Raw genomic sequence first — 27,538 nt, 5'->3', positions numbered from 1 at the left:
CTGGAAGTGCTTCCAGATTTCCATGGTGGTCTAGCTTTTATTGACTCATGAATTCACCTATTAAATTACTAAAATCTCCACAATACCCCCCTTCTGATAATAGTCAAAATTATTCAAATATGTTTACCTAAGAAAATATAAACAGGTATATTAGAGTGAAGATATGCATATATATTGAAATTTTCACCATTTTAAAACAACACACTCAAATCCAACCAGCAAAACTTGGTCAATGTTAAAGTAAACAAGTCTAAAATGAATCGAAAAAGAGGAAACTTTATATCAAGTATTCAAGTGGTCGAAAATCAGATGGTAAGTAGTACATAAATTCACATTAATATACCTGTCTCAGGAACAAGAGCCTCATTTAGTAGGCTTACACTTCCCTCCTGTACCAGTCAAATTAACGATCAGTAACTTCATTGACTAATTCCATGTCTTATTTTGATCATCCGTAACCTTCAACTTGATCTTACTAAGGTTAATAATGCATGTCTGGATAAACGGTGATCTAGGTAAGATGCCTAATACTTTAGACGACTGATAATCTATGTAGCTTGAAAACTGTCGGCAACTAGAATTTTTAAAAATGTTTCATGTGTCAAACCCTTGGTAACAAAAATTAAAGAACATGAATTCCAATACTGTTAATTCTTATAGATTTTTTTTAATTTTTCCCGGGAAAAAAAGTATTTAAACCTACATTCTTCCTAAAACTATATTTTTCGTTCCTATATTTTTTAAATAATTACAGTGGAGGAAAAACAGATTGTAAATACCTTGTGTTTTTATCTTTATCCCTTTTCTGTTTAAATTAATAATAACTATCAGTTTTGTCTTAATTTATTCAGAAACAGTCGTCGAACATGTCCATTATGTTTACAGACATCATTGTTTATCCCATTACGTATGGGCATTGAATCAGCATTCTATGTTGATCGTAGTTTAGCTACGCATTGTTTTAATCCTTGTGGACATATTGCTTCAGAAAATACTGTACGGTAAGTTTAAACGAATATTAACTACTACATATGATAATAAGTAATATCTTTTATTATTATACATTCTTACAATATATACCATGAAGATATGTAGATTAAATCACATATTATGCTTAATTTAATTGTGTTCAATCCTAAAAGTATGAATTGTTGTAACGTTTACTGCTGCTCTTTTCACTGTAGTCAAGACATTAAAAAGAATGTATTGTAGAGAACAATTTCGTAATTAGGTATATTTGAAGTACATAACCAAAATATCTTTTGTGCTAGTATCCCTGTGGGTTTTTTTTCTCTGAAAATAACTTTATTATGTAATAATAACTTACTTTAGTATACCTTATACGATACGTGAAGTTTTAACATTCATATTTTCAATGAACTAACGAAAGTAATGTGTGAACTCCTGACACATATAGTTGTTAGAGCTCTGTGAATGAATCTACCAGTATATATATATATATATATATATATATATATATATATATATATGCACTTTGATCTGTCTACTTAGATACAATATAAACCGAATGGGAATCTTTATCAGTGTAAGTAACTGTAATTAAAACTTGGTGTTTACTTTCAAATGGTTTAATGACCTTAGTAATATCAATATGGATGTTGGCCCTTGGTTTATTTTTGCACTCATACTTGATTCACTGTACTTCCTTCGCATGCCGTTTGACTTGAGATACACTAATCTAATGTGTTCCGTATATCTTCTGGATATTCGATTAGGTACTGCAACTGTATTCTTTTCGGTTTAGTTTTTACAGACTACTAATACTGTCAACTTTCAGATAACAGATATAACTTGTGGTTCGGATGTCTGGATGTATATGCGGTTACTGTTAAAAATCCCTCAACATGCTAAATTCGAACTACTGCTAACCATCGTAGAATTGAGTCAACCACTCAGATTAATTACTAATTAGCTCAACTAAAAACCTCAGTATAGTCACTATTATTTAGAAAGTACCGTAATTCTGTTGAACTACAGTGAATTATATCGAAATCTCTCTTGACTTGTAAACTACGCTATTTGTTCCTCATCATAATTACCATCTAGTGACTGAATAAATATTTTTTAAGTATCTCAGAATATCCATTTCTAATTAAGAAAATAGGCATTTTAATAATATCTGTGGAGTTGTAAGTTATCAATGAAATCACTCAACTCTCAGTTAAAGAAGTATAAGTTAGACTCCCACTGTAACTACTTTGGTTTTTGAACGTGATTGATATACCACTGACTCTATTTCATCATAATTGTGTCTAAAATTCAGATTTCTAAAAAAACCAATTTTTCTAGATTTTTTTGTTAATAAACAGGTCATAGTTCTTACGTGTAAGAATAACCTCGGTAACATTGTTCCAATTCATATTTCCCCGATGACGTTTGCTGTTATCTGATTGTCTTTTATCACTTATAATTTACTAGTTTTGTTATAGGTCTCAAAATCATTGTCGGTTGTCATTTACAAAGAGTTGTTTTACTTCAAATTGGACTTCTTGAATAACAATCTTTTTCTCAACACCTGTCTTCTCTATATTTCATCGCGTTGAGGATAGTTGGTGAACTTTGTGTATATGTGCATGTAATTTATCTCGTCTATCGAGCTTGTGTAGATCCAGTTTCTTATTAGAGAAAATATCCCAATTGTTTACAATCGAAAAGGTAACACTGTGGTGTATGTTGATAGATATAAGTATTATATAGCACCAATTAGAAGTGGAATGCCTAGGAACAGGACATTGAAATGAGGAGAACAGGGAAGGAATCGGAGAGCAACCGAAATAACAGCAGAATTAGAGGAATAATAAAATATATAAACGACAATACAAAGATGTGCAAATAATGTATTTAATGTACGATTTTCATATTTTATTAAACTACTGTGATTTGTATATCAGTGTCCAACTAATTACTGGATTGCATTATTACACTTTTCTAACATCTCACTTCTTTTTTTATGTCATTGTTTTGTTTTGTTTTTTTTCATCTACACCCTAGATACTGGTGTAATTTACAATTATTAAATCGATATAATTTTGAATTACACGCAAGATGCCCATTTTGTTTGACGCAAATACATTCAAAACCAGTGAAATTATTATTTCAAAGTGATTTATCAGAAGAAGAATTCTTGGAATTAATTAAAGAACAATTATACGTGCGTACATTAAATATGGAAAAATATGAAACATTATCACGTTCTGTTCATAAAGTAAATAATAGATCATCAAAAATGAATTCATCACAATCCCATTCCACTTCTAATAATAACAGTAATCAAGAGTCTGTTCATTCGTCTTCGTCTTCCCCTCCTCGCTCTCAACCTTATCCTACATCTTCTTCCCACAGTCATGATGATCGTCTTCATTCTTCATCATGTTCATCATCTGATGAAGTATTATTATCTTCTACATCATCATCATCACAAATTATATCATCATCACCAACTACCTCTTATTTATTAAATAATATTCACTCATCAAGTAATCCTTGTCGATCGGCAGCAGTAGTAGTAGCATCACAAGAAAATTCTAATTCTTTACGATTAAATTAAAATCATTCAATCAGCCATGATAATGTTAATGTTCCACATTCAAATTATACATCTTGTTTATAATTTAACTACAACTATTTCATCAGATTGATTTTCGTTTTGCTTGTGTTTCTCTGTACCGCACTTCCATCGCTAACAACTAAAGTAAGTAGTGGATTTTGTCGAATGCCAGCTACTCATTCTCTTTTTGTATTGTTATTTGTATTCATAATTACATATATTGTTGATTATTTGCTTGCTTCATTAATAGATGATTAATTGGTTTGAAAAAGACTGATTTTAGATATGTTGGATGTGAGGTAATTAGTTGCCCACCAATGACATTTGAATATGGTTGCATAATATCGCCAATAGACTGAATTTAGAACTATAAACTACTGGATTTCAACTCAGTAGTCTAAAGATTAAATGTCTTCTGCGAGACCTAAAGGTCCTGAGTTCTATTCTCTGTCATGGGGTCGTTGATGCATACTACTGAAGAGTTCCCACATTAGTACCAAACCACCGTCTGTTATCTGTGTTTTCAATATTTGTCTAACTAAAGCCGATCAGTTCGTGATGAAAACTACGATAATTCTATAGTCTCCACAAACCCTTCTCATATAGTTTCTTTTCATCTCAAGTTCTTTTATTTTAATGGAATTTATGATTTACAGAATATTCGAATAAACTAGTCGAATTCCTATTGTTTTGGTACAAATAGAGCTTTCTTGGTTCTCGCTAGAAATTAGTTGCTCTAAAATTGATATTTTTCAACTGTTTGTATCAAAACTTCATCCAGCCGTTCGATTTTTAGTCGAAATTCCCCTTGCCTTATTCGAAACACATCGCTTTATAATTGTAGCTAGTAGATCACCCGGCTTTACATTTTGAGACATTACCACTGAGCTATTTGGGCCACAACTGATCTATGGGACTAAAATTTTTTTTACTCTTTGATCACTGAATAGTGACCAATGTCATATTTATCTAGTCCCTTAAGTGCTGGTCGAATTTTGTAGACCAGGTTTCATTGTGGCCACTATTCTAAACAGCTCGATAACACATCCCCTGTATAAAGATATAAATTGGTTAGAAAGGTAGTCGACAGCAAACCCTGTTCACAAAACCTAAACCATTAATATGTTGGTATTCAAATCTTTAAAACTTTATAAAACGGGATTTTTGGTAAATTTATGATTCGGTCAGAATTGTTTAAATACATGTCTTCAACAAAATCTACATAGTGTGTGATGATTTGAATCTATATCATATGTAAAGCTCGATTTCCATTTGTGTAAACACATAAATTTACAATTTTCGCAGTCTTCAGATTATAGTACTTTTAATTAATAAATACCATTGGTAATATTACCATTCATCTATCATGATCTTTGTGTTTTTGTTTTTTTAGACAATCTTTACTCCTAGAGAGATAGAGAAAGAAACTACCAAAGTAATCCAAATTGTAACTATGCACATTATTTCAAATTCTTTTAACTTTTTGTATGCTCAAGTATCTTACCTACAACGTTATCCCTATTATTATTATCATCATCAATTCTCATCAATGTTCGGATTCTTAAAACACCTCTGTGCATTATTTTTTGAGAAATTTATTACATACAACGTTAATTCACTTCACTTGGCTCTTTTTTCTAATGGAATTAAGAATAATGTTATGTTGCTGTACTATTATTTCTACCCTTATTTCCTTTTTTGATATCTTTTAACAAAACTGTTTAGTATTAAATGCTTGTTGGTTATATTACTCATTACTGTTTAATAATGTATTTAATATCATATTATTAGTTTTTAATAGTTAAGAATAATATCATCGTTAATCTTGTGTAATTACACATCTCAATCCCTTTTTTTTCATACTACCCAACATGCATTATTCATACAATTCATATTTTCTTAGTAACCAGTACCAGTTAGGCATACCATACATACATACATACATACTCATTCAGATTGTGATTGTGTTTGTGATCATCGAAACAATTTTCTTCCAATAACTTGTAAGTGTAACTACTTTTTCGTATTATCTTTATTTACCTTTCTTTATTCTACTAAATTGTTTACTTCAATGACTTCACTACAGAGATTATTGTTTGTTTGGTAATATAGTCAATATATGTGCGTTTCTTGTACATGTATGTATGTATGCATTTTAGTGAAAAGTTACTTTTTTTCATTTAACTTTACATTCATATTTTGTTTTTTATTTTTCTTTGTTTCTATTTTCTTCAATGGTATCATTTAAAACAAAAAAATTATTTTTATTGCTGCTTTTTTTACCCTTGTTTTTTTCTAGTATTAGTATATAAATAAAAGGGCGAATTTCATAGGTTTATAAATGATCTACCATGTGTATATGTAATTTGAATGATTTATCCAGAGATATCCAGCTATATCCTAAATTTATTCCATGATTATAATTCAAACTTTCTAGTGATCCATTGAAATGAAAAGTCTACTTGAATATCTAAGTTTCTTTCGTACAATATTCGTCCGTTTACATATTTTACTTCTTATGTTCTGACTTCATAATGAATAAACCATAAACAATATATATTTTCCTGTTTACTCTGTGTATTATACTTAGGCTAAACCTGTTTGGACAACAGTGCTAATGGGAAGATTCAAACAAACAATACTAAATGAATTTAAACTACACCCCATTGCACAAGCAAGTGACTATCAGGACTCAGTGGCCGAGTGGATAACGCAATGGCGTTTGAAGCGAAAGGTACTGGGTTCGAGTCCCAGAGTGAACATCAACTCTGAGATGCAGGTACATCCAGCTGACGAGTCGCAAATAGGACGAAACGCGCGTCCTGGATTCCACTGCTAGCTACTATCCATCTTTGCTTACCAGTGCTAATGAAAGCCAAATACGAACTGAAATATTCATTAACACGGAAACGGTAAGAGGTACAATGTGGAGAAAGGCTTCTCGGTCTACTCAATTTGACTAAAACGTGACTCAACACATACAGACGTCAAAGATGCACACAAGCACATACATACTATCATACACACATGTGTATAACATGCTCAAGGTTACACGTGAGAAGTTGAAAAGGTCAAACATGTAGGTTATAATAAAAGTAAAAAGATTGGAATAATTTATCTCTCCAATGGTTAAGGCAAATAATGTGTGCGTATGATAACAGAGATTTACTTCTATACCTTGTCTATTAAGTGCAAAAATTCCTTTTTTTTCTTCAGGATCCTGTCACAAGGTAAAATTTTAAGAATTCTATCAATTTGAAGTAATTATCTGACGTGTAAACTATGGTTTTGATGATATGGTTAACGTAAAGATACCTTCAACCATACGAATACATCTGATTTCACTCTGAATTTCTAAATTAGACTTTGGAATTGAATACATAGGAATGTTTTTTTGGTGCTTTAGGTTCTCTATGTTTTTATTGTCATTTTGGACAACATCAGGACCCAATTCATATAGAAGTAAACTTCTGGGTTATTAGACAAGAGTTAAATACCTGTTGGTTTTGTGTATGATTAGTTATCTTCGTAGGTTTCAACAAAGCAAAAGTAATGGAATTGAATGTGTTCATTTTATTTCTTTGCATTCTTAACTTCATACAAGCTAATGGTAACATGAGTTCAAAACTTCCATGTACTCTTCCGTTTAATTGGTTCATTTAATTCTAGAGTCCACTAACGACCACAAAAACTGAAAACACAACTTCAAAATCTTAAACTCTATCAGTTCACCCATATTACTCTATCTTAGTAACCAATCACAATACCAAAACTCCCTGCTAGATTACCTTATTATTCTCTATTCATTATACCACAAATAAGAAGTAATTTGTGCTCAACTAAGTTATAGGTGATATAAAACGGAGTAATAGATAAGTAATTAATTTTAATTGTTGAATTCATGAGTCGATGTAAGCTAGACCACCATTGAAAACCTGGGAGCACTGAACGGCCGTCCCGTCTCAGTATGGCACTCCTCAACAGTGCGCATCCACGATTCTGCGCACGGGATTCGCGCGTGAACGCCTGACCTCTAGATCACTGATTCAGCATTCAACGTTGTCATTATATAACTCCCATCGATCCATGAATGGCTGCGCAACCATTCATCCATTGTCTGAGGTAGATAGCTGTCTCGACCCGACACGGATTGGACTCCACTGGTCACAGCGTCTCACTGGAACTCCAGGGAGTCCATCCTGAAGCCAGTCACTAGCAAGCACGTGATGATTATCATAAGTATGGGGATTTGTGGAGATTGTAGTTTTTTCACAGTTGAATTCATGAGTCGATCAAATTAACAATTATAAAGGATGAAGAGAATACTCCACACCTAACTAATCATTGTAAGAAAAATCTCAACTTTACAGAATAGATCAATTTTTAGTTAAAATTACTACAATCTCCACAAACCCCACCCTGAAAAATTAGTTAACAAAATCCCCAGAACACATCGACTAATAACTAAGACATAAAAATACCATAAACTAGATATTTGATAATTACCCACTAAAAATGTATGTAATATTCACCCATAGAATACTTTAGGCTTTTCCCATATTCCCGTTCCTCCATAAAAAAAAGTAGGAAATAGGCTCAGTTATTCCATTGAAAACAATGTTTTGTTGTCTAATACACACTTATTAAAATCAACTATTTTTATCGCTGTGAATTAATTGAACTGTTTTGATATGCATACAGTTAAGGTGTAGAATTCAAAAAATTCCAATGGATTTATTTTATTCTACAAGTCTTGCCTTTACTTTCTTGCATAAAAACCGAAGAGAAGCGTATTTTACTTTACAGTTTAATTAGAAGAGACCAGAATTTATAGGCGAACCAATGAAACTGAAGATAGCAAGACTTGAATTTTGGAATGGAATCTATCTATATGGCTAAATAGCATTTCGACATTACAGCTGAGGCCAAAGAAAATTCACATAATGTAACAGAAATGCTAAGAGATGAAATGGAAAACAAGTAGTAATATAACTTTAGAACTTTGTATCTGAAATAACAATGGTTAAGTGTTGTTTGACGACCATGAATAGTCTGGATGGTGCTTCTAACTTAAGTCGAAAAAGGACTGATAAAAATGACTACGAAACACTGAATTCAGTTTTTGTTTGAATTTATTCTAATCAGATCAGTTCAAATTTCTTAAAAATACTTCAGAACATTTACACTTAACAGTAAGAACCGTCTTCTGGAGATATGAACAGAATACTCAGTCGAACAAATCCATTTATACAATTACATATTTTTCTGACAATCTAAATCAATTAGATATAAAATAGTCCGTACAGGGTTGTCAAGATTGTTGAATTTCACTGATCGGTTCATGAAATCAATGAAATACTACAACCTCCACCACCCCATACTGACAATTAACGTGTTTACTAATGACCAGCTTCTAGAGGAAATTTCCAGAGTTCTAGTGAAAAGCCGTGACTAGTGGAACTAAACCGTGTTGAGTGTGAGGAAGGTGTCCACCAATGACAATGGAAGATGGTCGCATACTATCGTAAATAAATGTATAATAGTTGTTTCACCTATCACATCCTGAAAAAGCAGTGATAATTGGTAAGAAATAATCATATTTCTATAAGTAATCAAATCATATCACAATATAGTTTAAGAAGACTTACGATAAGCCATTAATTTCTACCACTTTTGATATTGGTGTTTAAAAACTATCTGTCACATCAATGAAACATCTGTAACCAACATGCCCTATTCAGAAAACAGTTTTGTGTGAACATGAATTTCATGTTAACATAAAGTACAAACGCTAACTTGATATAACCTTTAATCGACTTTAGATTATAATTTACTGAGCTCGTTAGAATCTTAAGTATATAATAATCTTTCGTGGTTTATATTACTAACTGATCTTAAAGCAATTAGTCCCTTTTATAAATTTCGATAGAACAATGAGATCAATTTCATTCTAGTATACGGCTCCTCAATGGTGTGTATCCGCAACAATACCGGGTATAGAGCATAAGATCTTCAAGTATAAGCTGACATTCATAAGTTTACATGTCTAAATTCAGCCAATTAGTGGTCTTCAGTCATGATCATCCATAACCTTAACAACGCCCTACAACGATAATCTCTGTTTTTTTATTCTTCTGTTAAATGCTAAAGTTCATGAGGATTAGGCTTTTGCATTCTTCTAGGAATTGTGTTAAATGAGATAAATAGTTTACAATTAATGAATAACCGTTGAGCTGTTTAAGCTTAGCATATCATCTCCCTATATATTTTTCTCTCGTATGTTACTTTTTGACAACTATAAATAACTTGATACAGTTTAAACTGTAAATAATAAAAGTGAATTGTTTTATTAATCCAATAACTTAGAATTTCTAACCTCTATGAGAGTTTTAAATTATGATGCAATTCATATGGATGAAATTATCTATAACATTTTAATACTCTCTAAATGGGTTTTCTGTCATTTTCCTGTTCGTTTACCTGGTAAGTAATTCTCACTAAAAACTATTTCAAGCTCTGAATTTTACTATGTTTGTGTTCTTTATTCGGCATGTAAGGTTAAGCTTCAATGAATATGTTCATAAGAGATTGTCAAAGATACCTCCAGTCATTCATATTAATATGTTTTAACTATACTCTCCCTACAACTACTTATGGATAACCTTAGTATTTCATATTTATTTACTACAAATACAGCTACTTATAATTATGATCATAATATTTAACAAAACTGTCTTATTTATGTTGTATTTATCAATAACTTTCTATAGAATTCATGATGAGTGCTACTTCCTTTTGGAGACCCAATTGAAAGAATCTGCTCTTCAGTAAGTGTTTTCTGTAGTGAAATTTAAACTCGACAATTGTCGTTTCCTTTATCAACCTAGTACTGAATTATGAAATTAACTTTTCACTGGATACTATTGGTTGTTAGAGACAGTGATTTGCCGTTTTTACCATTTTATCGACTAAATTATATAGTTCACATGTATAACACAAACTATGTTACATTCTCAATATGATCAGCATATTGAATGAGGTCAAGGGTAAAGTTAGTGATGCAAAATACAATTATTGGATTTTAATGCTATACTGTTGAACGATAATCAATGAATATTTCTGGGGCATGATTATAGATTACATATTAGCCTCTATACAATAAGTCTGTATACCCAAAATAAAATAACCTTACTCTAACATACACATTCATTTCATATGGTTCCAAGTGTTTGATTCGGTATGGAGATGCCTCACATTCTTGTCAGAATCACACTTAGCAGTGCGAAAATCTCAAGAGATAAGGAGATAGTTGATAAAAGATACTAAGGAAGCAATCTAATGATTACAAGTTTAAACTTTTCATTCCTCATAACAGTAAACTACCAACAAAAAAACCATTGACAACCGTAGATAATTAATTTCCCTTAGTTTAGAACTCCTCAAAAATGAATATTCACAAATCACGGTACATTTCAGATAAGATTAATATTACCCCCTCCCCTATAATGTGGTACTAAATAGTAACTAATCCCAAAATTCTATCTTAAAATCAAAGAAATCACAAAATTCTGTGAATGCTAATACCAAAATGTGTATAAAGATTATAAAAATACATTGACTTTTGCCTACTCATTTTGAAATAAGTAGTAAAACCATTAAACATAAATAGTTGAATTTGAAAGATAAATGATCAATCCTTGTTTTAATGATTATAACATTGGCGCTTAAGTAAGAACTTATTAACTTTTGCTCTTGTATAACTAATATCTTCAGATTACCTATAGGGAATCTTTTTATACTTGTCCCTTATCCACGAAATAACATACTCGTGTTGAGATAAGATGGTGGTTGGAAGTGGTCAACAGGAAACCATACTCATGTTTTCATCAGTTTTCATATAACGTATTTACATGCTTCTAAATGATGTTCATATTTATGTGATGTTAAACTTTTATTACACTGATTACCATTAAATTTTGTTTTGTTTAAATGTTTCACTGAATATTCAGAATTAGATGTTTTTAATTTGCAAGTGTTTTGTTGCTTACTATGTATTTTCATATGCCTTGTCAATTTTGACGATTGAGCACATGAATATGTGCATATATTACAATGATATGGCTTTTCACCTGTATGTATACGTCGATGTACAGTTAAATTACTGCAATTTCGAAATATTTTACCACAATATTCACATATATCACGTCTTAAATGAGTTATTAACTTGGATGTTTGTTTTTTCACCCCAGTACTATTATTTTCATTAGTATTGTCAATTGGATTAAAGAGATTTCGATTCGGAAAAGAAGTCTGCTCTGAAATATCTTTAGAATGATAAGTTGCTTTGTATGGTTTCATAGGCCTTTTATACTTATTTAAATAATAAAATGAATTTTTATTTAAAGATAATTCATAGGATACAACATTTTCATTAACTGAATTATTCTGATGATTACATAATACATTTGATTGATTATTTTCATCCAACATACTTAATTGATTAAGATTAACAGTAGGAAAGGGTTCAACTTGTACTAAGTGATCAGTTTCATGAGGAACTAACTGACTTTTTACATTTTTAGGCGGTACTAAGTAATTGGATATGATTGTTTCCGCTTCATCAATCTTCTTAGGATGAGAATAAAATAAATTTTTATACATAAAATTAAATAGATTGAAATAATTTGTGAAATTTTTCGAATATTTATACAGATTACTTGTTAACTGATCAGTAATAATTAATTTATGATTTGTATAGGGGTGTTTTAATGATGAGTCCATTTGCTGTTGTTGTTGTCGTTCAATGTTAAATTGTGTTTCTGGAATATTTTCACAATTTCTATGTTCAGTTGTAAATTGATTTGAATTGATTTGATGAATATTTTCTAAATGATTTAATAAATGATATGGAGATTGTTGAATAGTTTTACATAATAAACATGGAAGTATTACAGAATCATTTTGATTTGAATTATCTAAAGAAATGAAAAAAAGGAATTACGTTTTAAATTTTTTTTAAGAGTAGCGGTGAGACGATAATTTATGGACGACCTTTTAGCGACGCTAAAGTGACCTTGAGAATGTCCACTTAATGACTAGGGCTACATGAGAGTTATAAACCTACTTGAAGAATAAGGATTATGACTTACAGTTGAACGTTAGGGTTAGAAACTAGATTCAGAGTTTTCATCACGAACTGATATCAGTTAAATTGTCAAATATCCCTCTAACCAAATGTATGAATGAATTTCGCGCCAAAATCCAAGACCTGTCATCCTAAATCTGATTGGTTCGTCCATAAATTATAGTCTTGTCAAAGAGTTCTGTTTTTATGTTCTTGTTTGTTGATTCTAGAATATTCTCATATATATTCGACCTATAAAATATTCACATTCATTAACATATGAACATCTCTTATCGTTTTTTCATACTTCCTACTTTTTTCATTAATCTTCCTTGATGAGATCTTTTCCGAAATCAAATTTATTAGGAATTTCATAGTTTTTCCCATTTATAAGTTCGACTAAAACAAGAACAATCAATGCAGCAGAATAACATGAGTTCATTATATTTCACGGTTTCTTGTTGATTGCTGAAAATCCAAACATAATAGTATGAATCATTAAGAATCAGTTTGTACAAGGATGCATTATTCACTAGGAGAATTATTTCTAAAACTTCTGGCCAGTAGTAAAATAACTGTATTTAAAATCAAAAGGCACTAAGAAGCGACGACTAAAGTCTATTAGCGGATAGCATGGATAGCAAAGCTACAAACACATCGAGCCGATTTGAAGCAGAGAAGCGAATCAGTGTGTATGAGCGAATATAGAGGCAATTTATGGTTAAACCGAATCAAGGCGCAGCTAGGTAAGGCAAAGGCCAATAACAGGATTCGAGTACATATAAACATAGAGAAGAGAATGTCTCATCGAGCGATATTTAAGATATTAGCATTTTAACTAGAGAGAGATATGTGCATAGGCTGTCGTGATCAAGCCTTCCCGTTTATACAGACAATATATTGATCAAAATAGTACAAAGAAGTATGTGGATTGTTACTGTTCAAATAACATTGTATATTAAGTAAGTTAATAAAATGGGCTTAACAAAATTTAACCATAATCAAAATTGATTGTAGGAGAGTTACTATAATCACACAATAACATCCTGGCTCACAAAATGTGATTCGCATCAAATCTGAAGACTTTCTGTTGTTTGTTAACAAGATCAAGCTAACCGTGTTCTGTTAACACACTGGATCCATTCACATATAGTCAATTGTTTTCAACAGTTAAACCCATGAATCATTCACCAGATAAAATTCCCACTGAGCCTAAAACACAAAAACAATTGTACAGATACCATAATCCTACCTGATGAACTACTACTACCACCTAGGTATTGTATTCAGCGAGTGAACCATATCAGTTTTTAATAAAAACAATTGATAGTTGCATGGATTTTTGACATAATAGTTGTTACCTTAAATAGACTGATTTACATAAACAAAATTCATATTTCAGTACATTTAATTTTGTAACTATTAAAAAATTTGTGGCGAATTTATTTTTTTACAAAATGAGTAAATTGTACTTACAAAGTCATTGTAATTCATTTATGTTATATCGAGTGTGGCTGCCTATTAGAGAGGAGTGAATTATCGATCAGAGCAATGATTCACGAAAAACTGTATTGAGCAGTCTTGAGTACTTATCAGTCCTACTTTCTGACTAGCCCAGCCAGTTAAGTCCAGAACACCAATAACAGCCTCTGCAATATGAATCATCATTCTCAAACATACTGAGTTTATATACCAAACAAACTGGCTACATCGTGCCATAAAATAGAAAATAACATTTGTACAAGATTTGGCCAAATGTGGGTGTGAATAGGGGGAACAGTAATTAATGGACTGGGGATAACTCGAGAATGGTAAATCGTATAATAATAGTTTATAGGTCAAAATGTAACTTATAATAAGAGAGATACGATTATGAATATTTTAGTTACTTAACAATTATACAATAGGAAATATACATATCACATTGGTCCATAAATAGTTCTCGAAGTTACCATTCATAAATCTCCACGGGATACAACAACTTATTTACAAAGTATTAACATAGTCAACCTTAACACTCATGCAAAGCTGAATTAATCTTCATATTATACTCATTTACATGAGAAAATTCATTAAACTTCTGTTGATTTCTATTTTACACATTTTTAAGTCACACATATTGCGTTTGGCCAGCTAGAAGACTTTAATAAGAATTTCAACAAAAATATTATAGCAATGACTGAGATGGATACATAAAACTTATGAACCGTAAATGTTGACCGAGATATAAAAGTTCATAATATTCCATGTTGTACTTAATATTCCAATCAGTCTGGAAAATAATTAAAAGATTTTCTTTAGAGTTTCTATCTAGTTCAACCTTGTTTTGTAATTAGATACCATTTCAAATAATTGGCAATCATTTATGTAAATTCAGTTATGACCTATTCATAACTTTGTATTGAGCAACAATATAAGATTATCATTTTTGAATTGTGAAGATTGTTGAATTTCATTGAAATCGTGTATCAGTCAATGTTAGACCATAATTGTAAACCTGAAAGAACTGGACGGCCGTTTCGTTCTAGTATGGGACTCCTCAGTAGTGCTCATTCACGGTCAACAATCTCCATAAACTCAAACTGAAAATCACTACGTGCTCACTAGTGACTAGCTTTGAGAGGTAATTCTCAGAGTTCTATTGAGAAGCCGTAACTACTGGACTCCAACAGTATCAGATGTGAGGCAATTACTCACAGAAGGCAGTGGAAGATGGCCGCTCAATATTGTGGATCGGTTAAAGTTAAACATTAACATCGTCGGATGCTAGCCCCTGTGCGAGACCGAATGTTCTGGGTTCGTGTCTCGCGTGCAGGATCATGGATGCGCGCTTCTGAGGAGTCTCACGCCGGGACGAAACGCCTGTCTAGTGCTTCCAGGTTCTTTATAGTGATCTAACGTTAATCGGTTCATGATTTCAATGAAATATACGATTAGTTTAAATTATTTGATTTGATTGAAATATGTTTCAGTACTCAAACAAAAGTTTCAAGAATTTGACTTGAAATGCCATGTTCTTTCTCGATTATGGTTAGTGGCATCAATGAAGTTGGTGTAAAGAGGTTTAAAACTATGTATAACTGAGAGGTTGGAAGTTGGCTACCACAACCACTATATCAACATTTCAACGTGAATAATTACACAGATTATCATATTTTTTTGCTTTCAACACTCCTTATTTTTGTGTTCATTACTGACCTCAACAAAGATGCAAACCTAAAACCTTCAGACTTTCAGCCCATAATAAGACGATATAGATTTTGATCGTTGCGTAGTTTTAAATAGTTATTTCAATAAAACCAGTTCGTGATACAAACTATCTTCAAACTGTAAACAACCTACCCAAACCCCTCTTGATATTAACAACATGTTTTGATATTAGGTGGAAGTAGTCAGTAAGAAATCCTGCTTGATCTAGGTAACATGCTAATTTTCATTCACTAGTAAAGTTTACTTGGAATCTTCGGGAATTGATCCTCCTTATTGAAATCAAATTTATTCGGACGGTGACTGACTGACATATTTTGATCACCACTAAGAACTAAGGAACCACTACATTGACCACCATTTAGTGATGAGTCAACGTAAATATCTCAGTTCTACAAGAGACTTTTTAAATAAATAACATGTTCATTTGTTAGAAGACATTTTCATTACTATACATATTCTACTACCAACAGTGTGTATTCCATTGTTATTTTAGATTGCCAAAAATTATTGTTTCATAGATATAATCAACAATTGTGAAATAATTTATTTGTAAAAAAGCGAGCATTAATATTAATCATCTAAGTGAAGACCCCCTGCCAGTAATAATAATAATGTCACCGATTATTTTGTTCGTATATTATTCCAACAAACAGTTAAACACAACAATTATAATCGAAAATTAGTATTTAAATAGATTTAATATGAGACAAAAGTAGTTTCCCCTGTTCTATCTCTTTTACTCTTCCATACAGGAATAAACGCACATACACACACACACTGACGACCTGGAAAAATAAATTCATCATATGGATCATCAACTGTAAAATCAAAAAGCCAATATAACTCATACATCGTGTTTGCAGCATATTTAAAAAAATATGCTGACAGCTTGACACAAAAAATTAAAACTACATTTTCACAGAATATTGTTAAACTAAGATAAAAAGTTATTTTCACAACTACATTTTTTCAAAAAATTCAAATTTGTTATTGCTGTTCTATTATTCTTTTATACAAAGACCTATGACCACTCTGTGGACAGGGCATTCAATTATTTGTATGTATGTTTGTATGTATTTCTCTAATAGAATGGTATCTAAACTAAGTTTTTGGTGAATAAAAGACAAAATACTGTGTTACAGTAAATATTGACCATAAAATGAGGTTGTTTTAATATACTAATATTAGATGCACTAGTAATTGATTGAAAATGGCGTCGAAAATGGTTGATTATCTTTGGTCAGTTAAAAAAATGTTTTTTTCTATATTTTTTTTTACCTAGAAATCATGACATTCTGACAATAAAAGTGAAAAATTGAAGGAAAATAACAACAATTATCGTACAGTTAACAATTAGTCTAAATACATTTGAATGCAACTCTTTATATTGTGAACTAAAATAGGGTGATGTTAATATTTAAACCTCTCTCATATACACATACACACATTAATTCACAATTAAAAAACAATTAATATTTATTATCAGAAGGGGTTTTGTAAATATTATTGTAATATTGATAGTTAAGATCATGAATCAATTGAAGCTAGACCACCATGGAAATCCTGGAAGCACTGGACGGCCGTTTCATCCTAGTATGGGACTCCCCAGCAGTGCACATCTAAGACCCTACAACCGGTAATCAAACCTAGAACCTTCGGATCTCTCCAATGAACACTTAACCTTTAGACGACTGGCCTGAAATCCAATAATTTACATGTCTAACTTTGGTCGATTCACAATATCATGTTACCATCTTTTGTTGTCTTTGATGGATAATGCACAATATCGTCGACTGGTCAAAGTCAGACCTGTACACTATTGGACAATGGCTTAATGGTCTAAAGTTTAATTTTTCGTTCGCGAGACCCGCAGGTTCTGGGCTTGATCCCACACTACTAAGGCGTCCTCTACAAGTAACTGAGTAGCGCTTCCTTATTTAATTTTCTTGCCAATAAGTGATATACTTAAAAGCTATGAGCTAATTTTTACACTTTATTTGGTTATCTCAACGAGATGTCTCATATAGCCTCAGATTTCTATTTTTCAAGCTTGATACAGTAAGCTGGAATAAAAGATCACCAGACACTTTTTGACTATAACCATCAAATGTTATAGTTGAAAGCATGAGTCAATTGAAGCTAGACCACCATGGAAAACCTGGAAACACTGGACGGCCGTTTCGTCCTATTGTAGGACTCCTCAGCAGTGCGCATCCACGAACCCACTCTCGCGAGCGAGATTCGAACCCAGGACCTACCAGTCTCGAGCCGAAGCCCTTAACCGATAGACCACTGAGCTGGCATACAACGGTGTTAATGTCTAACTTCAACTGATCCACGAAGTTGAGCAACCATTCAATTGACTCACGCTTTCAACTATAATAAAATACTAAATCTCCACAAAACCCCTTCTATCATCAAATGTTAATAATTTACCATACTTGTTGACTACTTCCTAATATAGATAACTGTTTTGGTTGACTAATGGTGGTCAGGTGATCAAGTTTTCAGTCGTCTTAAGTCCACTCAGTTTGAGTTTATGGATTCGTTTCGTTAACCAATTATCAATCACTTATCAGTATTTCATAAATTCATTACATAATATAAAATTATTATTTTACAATTCATAAAGGTAGAAGATAATTTTAACATTTGCGATAGTTAAGTTAATAATCATAAAGAACATCATTAAATTGTTATAATTCTATTGCCAAAGGAGAAGAGGAAAACCAAAGAACACATTAAGCCGAGAAATGGAAACAGATATGAGAAGAATGAACAACAACTGGATAGAACTAGAAAGGAAGGCCCAGGATAGAGTGGGTTAGAGAATGCTGGTTTGCGGCCTATGGTCCATTGGGGGTAACAGGCGTAATTAAGTAAGTAAGTAAGTGAGTAAGTAAGTAAGTAAGTAAGTAAGTAAGTAAGTAAGTAAATAAGTAAGTAGGTAAGTAAGTATTGTAATAAATCCTTACGCGAGATTTGAACCCGGGACCTTCGGTTTGGGCGCAAGAGCGCTTGATCTGTAGACCACTGAGACGATATCTAACGGTATTATTAACAAACTTCCATCCATAGATGGATAGCTCCACAACCATCCAATCCTCCCAGGTTTTTAATGGTGGTCTAGCCTATATTGACTCATGAATTCAACCATTAAAATTAGTACAATCTCCACAATCCCCATTTGGATCATTGAAAATATGTATATATATTCCACGTGCCCTAATTCATGTATTGTGTATCATATTGCACTGTGTGCTACTCAATTCGTATTAAATTAACAATTCAAATGTCTAATTGCATAAAATGTATGATAATTGCATTATAGACATTAAACAATGAATCATTATTGTTCAATATCACATAATTTTTATCACATGAGTGTTATGTTTTGATAAGTGTATCAAATGGAATTGAGTTTAATCCTTACTATTACCATCACATGCGTAACGTTTTTTGAAGGATTTATGTGTGTTTAAAACACTTAACTAATAAAATTGAACTAAAATTATTACGAGTGTATATTCAATGCATACTAATGGTGAAATGTGTGTATGGGGGAGGGGGAGTAATAGAAAAGCTTAATGTAATAATTCACTTCATTGTTATATATTTCCAGAAAATGAAATCAGTAGGCATATAACTAGAAATTGAAAGAATAATGACACGGTATATATTTGTGCAACGATTCAATGACCGTTCATCTATTTGGTCGCATTTGAGATCTTTAAATAGGAATTTTCTTATTTTATGCTTACAGGTGTTTGCTAAGACTAAATATGTATAGAGATATTGAATGATGAAGATTGTAAAAAGGAAAGATGTCTATCACTTAATTTCAGAGTATAAAACTAGAAAAGTTACAAATAAACACTTATGAGAAGATTTAATAAATGGCGTTCTTTCTGACAGTTTGATTTTTCAAATGATATAAATTCTTGAAAATGATCTTTATATTGATCAACCTCGTTTAAACTTGTAGTGGCTGGTCCTATGTCCAGCCCACATAGCTTATTCTACCTTCTGGACAAACCAATTTATCCATTATTCTCAAGCTAGATTTTGACTTTGTTAATTATTCACTTATCAACCTTGACTGTTCTTATGCAAGTGTATCTATATCCCTTTCTTATCTTACTCATTTCATATCTGTCTATAAATATCGATTCACGCTGGGTTAAATCGAGTTGGTTCACTTGACTTCTTAATTGGGCTTCATTTCACTTCTCTCTCTTTTCTTCACTTCGTCCCTCTGATTGTCTGTCCAGACCAACGAGTGCATAAAATATACGTATTCAAAAATCCATTCTCGTATTTGACTTATTTAATTCCGTTATTCACTAACACAATTCCTGGGTTCGAATCTCGCGAGAGCGGGTTCGTGGACGCGCACTGCTGAGGAGTACCATAATGGGACGAAACGGCCGTCCAGTGTTTCCAGGTTTTCCATAGTGGCCTAGCTTCAATTGACTCACGCTTTCTACTATGAACAATTCAAGTCGATGATTATATACGAAGATTGGCAACATATAAATTTCGACAGCAATCATTCAATAACGATCATTCATACGATCTAATTGGAGTCAGATTCATGGGCATGAAAAGCTACTAAGTAATCAAATATATTGAAACATCATAATTAGTTTGAAAATATTTTCATAAACATATTAGGAAATATATAAATATGGTTTTAAAACAGTTAAACTAATCCATTGGGCTATTGAATGGAGAATTTAGTGACCTTTTGATATTTAAAATCTCGGATAATCTTTATTGTGAAGTCTTTTTCTGTTCTTTTATAGATTCATATATTTATTTGAACAACTGTAAGTAAGAACGTACAGCCTGAGTCAATGATTTCGTCGAGAATAAAAGTTTCTTCGCTGAATTCTTTTTGTTTTGGGTTTTTATTTATCATAATATCACTATGGCCATTTACTTGAAGATGTATGTTCCGAAATTCTTATTCAAATCTGATGTAAAATTGTTATGTGGTTTATGGAGGTCTCATCAATATAAAGGCTGATTATCAGTTTTTTATTATGGAGTCAATCATAAGCAAAGTAAAGACTGACCCATATGTGTATCACTTTAAGACAAATATCAGAGTAGTAGAAGTGACAACAGTAGTAGTGTGGTGTGGTCTACTTATATCTATATAAGTAGTATATGGTGTTGGTCAGGCATAGAATGTATTTTGGCAGAAGACCGATGAGCAAAGAACTGAAATGAAGCGCAATCGTTTGCAAAATGCATGAGCAATGAAATTAGGGAAGAAACAGAGAAGATTGAAACAATTGGTTGTTAATTTGCAAATTGACTGTTCATTGTTAGGTTATCAGAATTTACTGAGATAGTCTGTAATGTTTGCTTAAATACATTCGGTTGTCCAAACTAGTGTTTTGTTCACTACAGTAGTGTTAGTGGAAAAAACTAAACATAAACCATCTAGTTCGAGAAAAAGGAATGAGTCCGTGGAATAAAAAAGTATAAGACTATTTAAAAAGAACAAGATTTAATGGACGATAGAGAATAAACTGATCTAGGCCATTTTGAAAACAAATACGATAAATGAACAGAAACTAACCAGTAAGTCCGCACCTATCTACATGGCTCGGCTCAATAGTCACTGACTTCATTGACAGATGCCAAGTTTTGGTTTGAAGCAATATAAACTGAAAATACATTGGAAACTTCTAATCAAAAGACATTTTTTCAACTGTAATTAGGGACTACACAAAAGTGTTCACTCTGTGGATTTCAGTTAAGCTTCAGTCTAAGAACTCATGGTGAAATAATCCAATGATACTAATCAGTTAGTAATTTGGGATCAAGCGGTTTTGGGTAGTTCCAAACAAGGACTAAACACCTCTCCGTTAGTTTATAATTTCCAACGTCCAACTAGTTAATATAGCTTCAAACCGAAATCGAACCTAGGACTTTTAGGTCATATAGTAAACACATTATCATTGAGATAAATGATTTGGAATTCAATCATTCACATTTCAATTTTAGACCTGTAGATAATGGATGTGACCCAGTGTACGGTGGTAAATAAAGACTACCTATTCATTGCTCACTAATTTGCAACGTTTCTTTACACAACCCATTCTTTATAATATTATTAATAATAATAAGATCACTTCTTACCAGGACATATTCTATTGATATATTGTTCATTTGTATTATGTTTCATTTTTGAATGAAACAATGATGTTGTATGCTCATAACTTAATTGATTCTCATGACGATGGTGTTGATGATAATGATTCATTGTTAAATCAATTGGTTGGTTATTATTATTATTATTATTATTATTATTAGATTGATTGACATATTCAGGATTCTTTTGTATTGATAATTCATTAAAATTATCTTTCGCTTTAATTATTTTCTGAATATCTATAAAATAGTGAAGAAAAAAAAGGGAGGAAGAATGTATAAAGATTGATACTATGTACAAAGAATAATAATAAGTTTATGACATGATTTCCATACCAGCTATAAAGCTAAATTATAACTGTGATTGAATAATTGTGTAAATTTCACTGACGATGATGGTGTAATCAACGAGATTAATTTACGCTTATCGAAAGTTAAAACGAATGTATACTGATTTGTAGCATTTTTGTTTCTGTTTTAGTCATGGAATGTAAAGTTCACAAAATTGGAGTACGAAAACTAAATACTGGCTTCTTTAAGCTGAAGATGTGTGCTTACGTTTTTCTTCTAAAGATTTCTCACATATATTTGGGGGAAACCTCCGACGTACCTGTAACGATAAGGAGCTTTCATTTTTAGCGTAAACAAGATAATAATTCAAGTAGTATTGTCATTTACACATCCTATCCTGGTTAATGTTATACCACTCATTACTTGTTGAATTTGGAAATGAATGGGTAAAGTATAGGAGGTGGTCATTTTGTGGGATGAAATTCAGTGACTTAACGACTTTTTGAAATATAGGCCTTTGATGATCTTACTACAGTTATCCGTAATATTTCTCATTAACGTTATGACACACTTTCAAACTCACTGGTCTCGTACACGTCAAAAGACTTAAAAGTTCTGAATATTATCCAGTGTGTTCACTTGAGACCCAATGACTTATAATCCCAAACTAAGACAAAATACTTCTTCAATCGTATCTAAATTTTAGTACTTCAATTGATGATGACAGTCTGTCATGAATTTATTTCCATATATATATATCACCCAACTGCGTCACAAGACAAGCCCTCACATGGAATCCTGAAGGCCAAAAAAGAAGAGGAAGACCAAAGAACAATTTTACGTTGAGAAATGGAAACAGATGTGAGAAGAATGAACAAAAGTTGGATAGAATTAGAAAGAAAGGCCCAGGACAGAGTGGGTTGGAGAATGCTGGTCGGAGGCCCATGCTCCATTGGGGGTAACAGGAGTAAGTATATATATTAGAGCACATATTATACCTGAAATTCTGTCTGTATATAAACCATAAGAATATAAACTCTTTGTATCAACCAATTCTTAATGTATAGATTCTTTTTAAAGAAAATTTATCTTACTAGACCCTTCAAATTGTTTCAAACCTTTTATTTTTAATATAAATTACAATAAAAATCTTTGATAAAATGGGTATCTTGTAACTTAACCAAATGTCATACAATTAAAACAGTGTTCAGTTTCATCGATGAATTGTTACATGCTATTATGGTCTTAAAATAAAACAACGAAACATGGAAAAACAGAACACATTGTGATATAGAATTGACTGCTAAAAAAAGCTCTTGGTTAAAAGTAAGAAATTCAGGTACCGAGAGTTTAGAAGAAAACAAAACAGATTGCATCAACTGAAGCTACCACTGACCTCTTAACAGCAATCCCAAAGTTCCAATCTAAATTCTATATGTCATTCAATGAAAACTCTAAATTTCAATAAATGACTAAATTTAATCAAGAATGAACAGTGAATCTTTTCATTATGCGCAACGAATGTTAAAATGGTACATGTTGATTACTATTTGTAAGAGTTATATTCCGTTGATATCAATATGTAACTTCTGGTAGGACGAAGAGAGTTCTGCTAGTTTAATCAATATGACAAATCAGTGATAATAACACTGATAACTAAACTGATAGCTTTGTTCACGGAAATAATCTCCAAATCTCAACATAAACTTCAGAAGATATCATCACTGGTCAACTAATTTAACGAGTGAATATATATTAAGAAATCAGAACTACTTTTTACTTACGTACAATATATCCATCTAAAATAGTATGACTAAGAATTATGTGCCAGTTTTTACAAACGAGTGATTAAAAATGAAAATGTAGACCACAAACTAAAATTATGCTTATTCACTACCATCAATTATAATAGAGAGGTTTGGTGTTCGCGTACGAAACAGAAGGTTTGATTCCCGGTTGCAGGGTCGCGGACATTCAATGCTCTCACGATTTTAATGTCTGTTTAACTTAGATCGATTCGTGATTTCAGTGTAGTATAACAAAAATATTACATTTTAGTGAATAGAATAATTAGCAAAAACTTTTGATGTACTATATTTCTTAAGATAAATCATACTTACTTGTATTAGCATTTTCAAAATTTTCAACTGGATATAATGTTGGGTCATTCATTGAAGAATTCATTGATGATGATTGACTTGTTGATTTGATCGCCTCTACTCTGAATAAATTAGATGACATATTCAACAGATCCCATTTCCATGAATTATTATTCAAATCATTAAAACATATATCCTGACGGTGAGCGAAATTGGTCTCTCGGTAATAATTTAATGGATTACTATTATTATTATTATTATTATTATTATTATTATTATTCATCGTTGAAATTAACATTCCATGTATTGATTACTGATTTCATACATATAATCTGCATAAAAATTAAGAAGAGTAAAAAAAGGGAATGAAAATCATTCGTTGCAATAAAGAAACAAAACAACAGACACCGTGTAACATTTATTCATTCGACTTGAATGTTGACTGAACCATTTCAAACTATTGGTCACCTTTACTATGATAATAATCGTAGTGATCAAATGTTTGTTTCGACTTATAAAGATATTTATATTACACTGTTATTTATGAATATACAAATGTTATATTGTATGTACTGGTGTATATCTCAACAACAAAAACGACTTTAAATTATGCCTATCTTAATGCAAATTAAATTTTCAATGTTCCATAAAGTCCAATTGTAGTCTAAAATGTTTATAATGTAAGTTTATCGGTGTAGACATAGTAAAATTCATCTATATAAATGGCTATATTCATATAAATCTTGGTAAATTTGTATAGACATTCGTTGAAACTTGTACAAGAAGAAATGATCTATAAAAATTGTATTTGCGATAATCTCAGTAATGGAGATTCAAATAATTCCAATCTTTCAATATGTAATCAAATCTAAGCTTGTTCAAGGAAATACTTCAAAATAAAAATTGTCAACAATAAATAAGGTCTATACAAATATTCGTCAAGGTTAGAACGAATAGTTTGACAATAATTGGGCGCCGAGTATGGAGAAGTCATTATATGTGAAAAAATTATATTTGAAATAATCTCAGCGATTGAAATTTAAATAATTCCAACGTAAATAAGGTCTATAATAAGACTATAATAAACGTTTGTCTAATCATATTTAAATCTTGATATTGTTCATGGTAAGAATGTAAATCATTTGATATAATACATAAAGGAGTATATATATACATGTGAATCTGTATGTTAGTAAAAATTTAGTAAGTAAACCAATCATGATAAATGTTTATATAAACTACTCATTAGTAACTCAAATATTAATAAGAAATCCCCTGATTCCAGATTATACACCGCGTGCTAAAGTAGCACACTCTTTCAACTTATGGTGATCATGCTCCATCTCCTTCAATTCTATCTTCCATATTCAATAATTCACTGATCTTATTTCTTCATAACTATTTTTTTCATAATTACTAATTAGTTATTATTATAACTCACTGAAGACATTGGTAGATGTGTCGCTCAATTTCGTGGATCGGTTGAAGTTAGACATTAACACCGTTGGATGCCGACTCAGTGATCTAGTGGTTAAACGCTCGCGCGCGGGACTGATAGGTCTTGGGTTCGAATCTCTCGAGGTGAGATCGTGGATGCGCACTGCTGATGAGTCCCACAATAGAACGAAACGGACATCCAGTGCTTCCAGGATTTCCATAGTGGTCTAGCTTCAATTGATTCATGATATCAACTATCAATATTACTATAATATCCACAAAAAACCCTTCTAATATTATTATAACAGTTAACCATTCGCTTTTCATAATTATCGAACGTACAATAATTTCTGTCCTGTAAACGATATCTTCATTTCAACACATTTTCATTATCATATTTTATATCACAAACTGGCGTTAACTAGGCCACCAATGAAAACCTGAATGTCCTTTTCGTCTTAGCATGAGATTTCACAGCAATGGTCATCCGTGATTTGTACCCGGGAGTCGAATCCAGGACCTTCGGTCATGCGTGAGAATACTTAATCCTTAGACCCCTGAGAAGGCATCCAATGGTGTTTATGTCAATCAATATACGATATTTTCCACTACCCGTCACATCTTCACATAACTTTCTTTCTATATTTAATGATTACGAACAATTTGTTTATTATTTCTTAATGTTCATCAAGTTCACAATTCTCTTTCATCTGTAATCTATTTTCACTTTGATCTGTTATGTAATTTATTCCAATTCTTGAAAATATTTTCAATCACTATTCTATTGGACATGGTATTTTTCTATCTTATTACAAACTTATGTATTCTTGCTAACAATAAATACGTTAGTACAACATGAGTACATGATATGGTTGAAAATGGAATTGTTTTTTTCACTGCTTAGCGTTTTTTTTAGCGAGTTGGTTTTCTACGGGACTGGCAGTAGCCCCCGGAGGAGCTACAGGCAGAGTTTTTTTCACTAAATTATCTTTATTTCTTTTCAAAATGTTGATTAATTGAATAGTTTTCAAAACTTTGCATATGTTTAGATAATTTTTCTCTAATCGAATGAATCCATCTAAACAAGACATTGGTTTGATAGTAGTATAGGATCTCTTGACAAGGTGTGGATGTATATGTATGTCATTGAAATCATCATCTACGTAATTTATTACAATCAATATAATTGAATATTGATATTCTATCATAAAACAAAATTATCAATTGATAACTTCAAGTTTCTGGAAATTATTTTCTGTATAGTACTATAAAAAGAAGAACAAATTATTTGATTACTAAAATTGTAAATTGTCTGTTGATATTTCAGGTTCGAATCGATCAGGTAGCATCAGTTCCCTCAAGATTCCAGGTGAGTCATGCTAATGAGTGGCAATCAGCACAGAACTAAGTTTATGTAAGGTATTTTACCAACTACTTCCAACAACCCAACATCCGTTAATGAATTAACTTTAATCCAGTCTTCGAATAATGTCATTTTTTCCTGTGACCTTAAGGTTACTAGTTTAAAATCTGTTTAAAGTAACAGGTGGATACTTGTAAAGTTTCTTTAAAGTAGAAGAAAATATTCATTTAATGCTACTATTATATCCAATAGTTAAGTAACTAACGTGAAATCTCAAAATA

At 31.6% G+C, this 27,538-nt stretch overlaps 2 protein-coding genes and 1 non-coding gene across 3 annotated transcripts in view; 2 read left to right on the top strand and 1 right to left on the bottom strand.

Moving 5' to 3' along the window:
- Positions 1-3,637, top strand: part of Smp_162780 (hypothetical protein) — a gene marked incomplete at its 5' end in the record, with an annotated part of 26,461 nt that extends 22,824 nt beyond the window's left edge. Inside the window, 2 exons of the mRNA XM_018790030.1 lie at positions 852-1,001; positions 3,013-3,637. Coding sequence (XP_018655414.1) covers positions 852-1,001; positions 3,013-3,568 — 706 coding nt within the window. The 3' untranslated portion in view covers positions 3,569-3,637. The remainder of the gene's footprint in view (positions 1-851; positions 1,002-3,012) is intronic.
- Positions 3,638-6,260: 2,623 nt separating this feature from the next.
- Smp_tRNA_02205_Gln_TTG.1.1 lies at positions 6,261-6,327 on the top strand. Its single transcript has one exon. It is a non-coding gene (tRNA).
- A 5,134-nt stretch (positions 6,328-11,461) lies between these two features.
- On the bottom strand, positions 11,462-24,599 carry Smp_075230 (putative b-cell lymphoma/leukemia; the record flags this gene model as incomplete). The annotated part of the gene is made up of 3 exons (XM_018790029.1): positions 11,462-11,883; positions 12,286-12,543; positions 24,479-24,599. 3 exons carry the CDS (start codon positions 24,597-24,599, stop codon positions 11,462-11,464), a joined length of 801 nt encoding a protein of 266 aa, XP_018655413.1.
- Positions 24,600-27,538: the final 2,939 nt, after the last annotated feature.

This window comes from Schistosoma mansoni, chromosome W, assembly GCF_000237925.1.
Source record: "Schistosoma mansoni strain Puerto Rico chromosome W, complete genome".
NCBI lineage: Eukaryota > Metazoa > Platyhelminthes > Trematoda > Strigeidida > Schistosomatidae > Schistosoma > Schistosoma mansoni.
The sequence above is the reverse complement of the archived record's forward strand: the minus strand, read 5'-3'. Positions and strand labels throughout refer to the sequence as shown.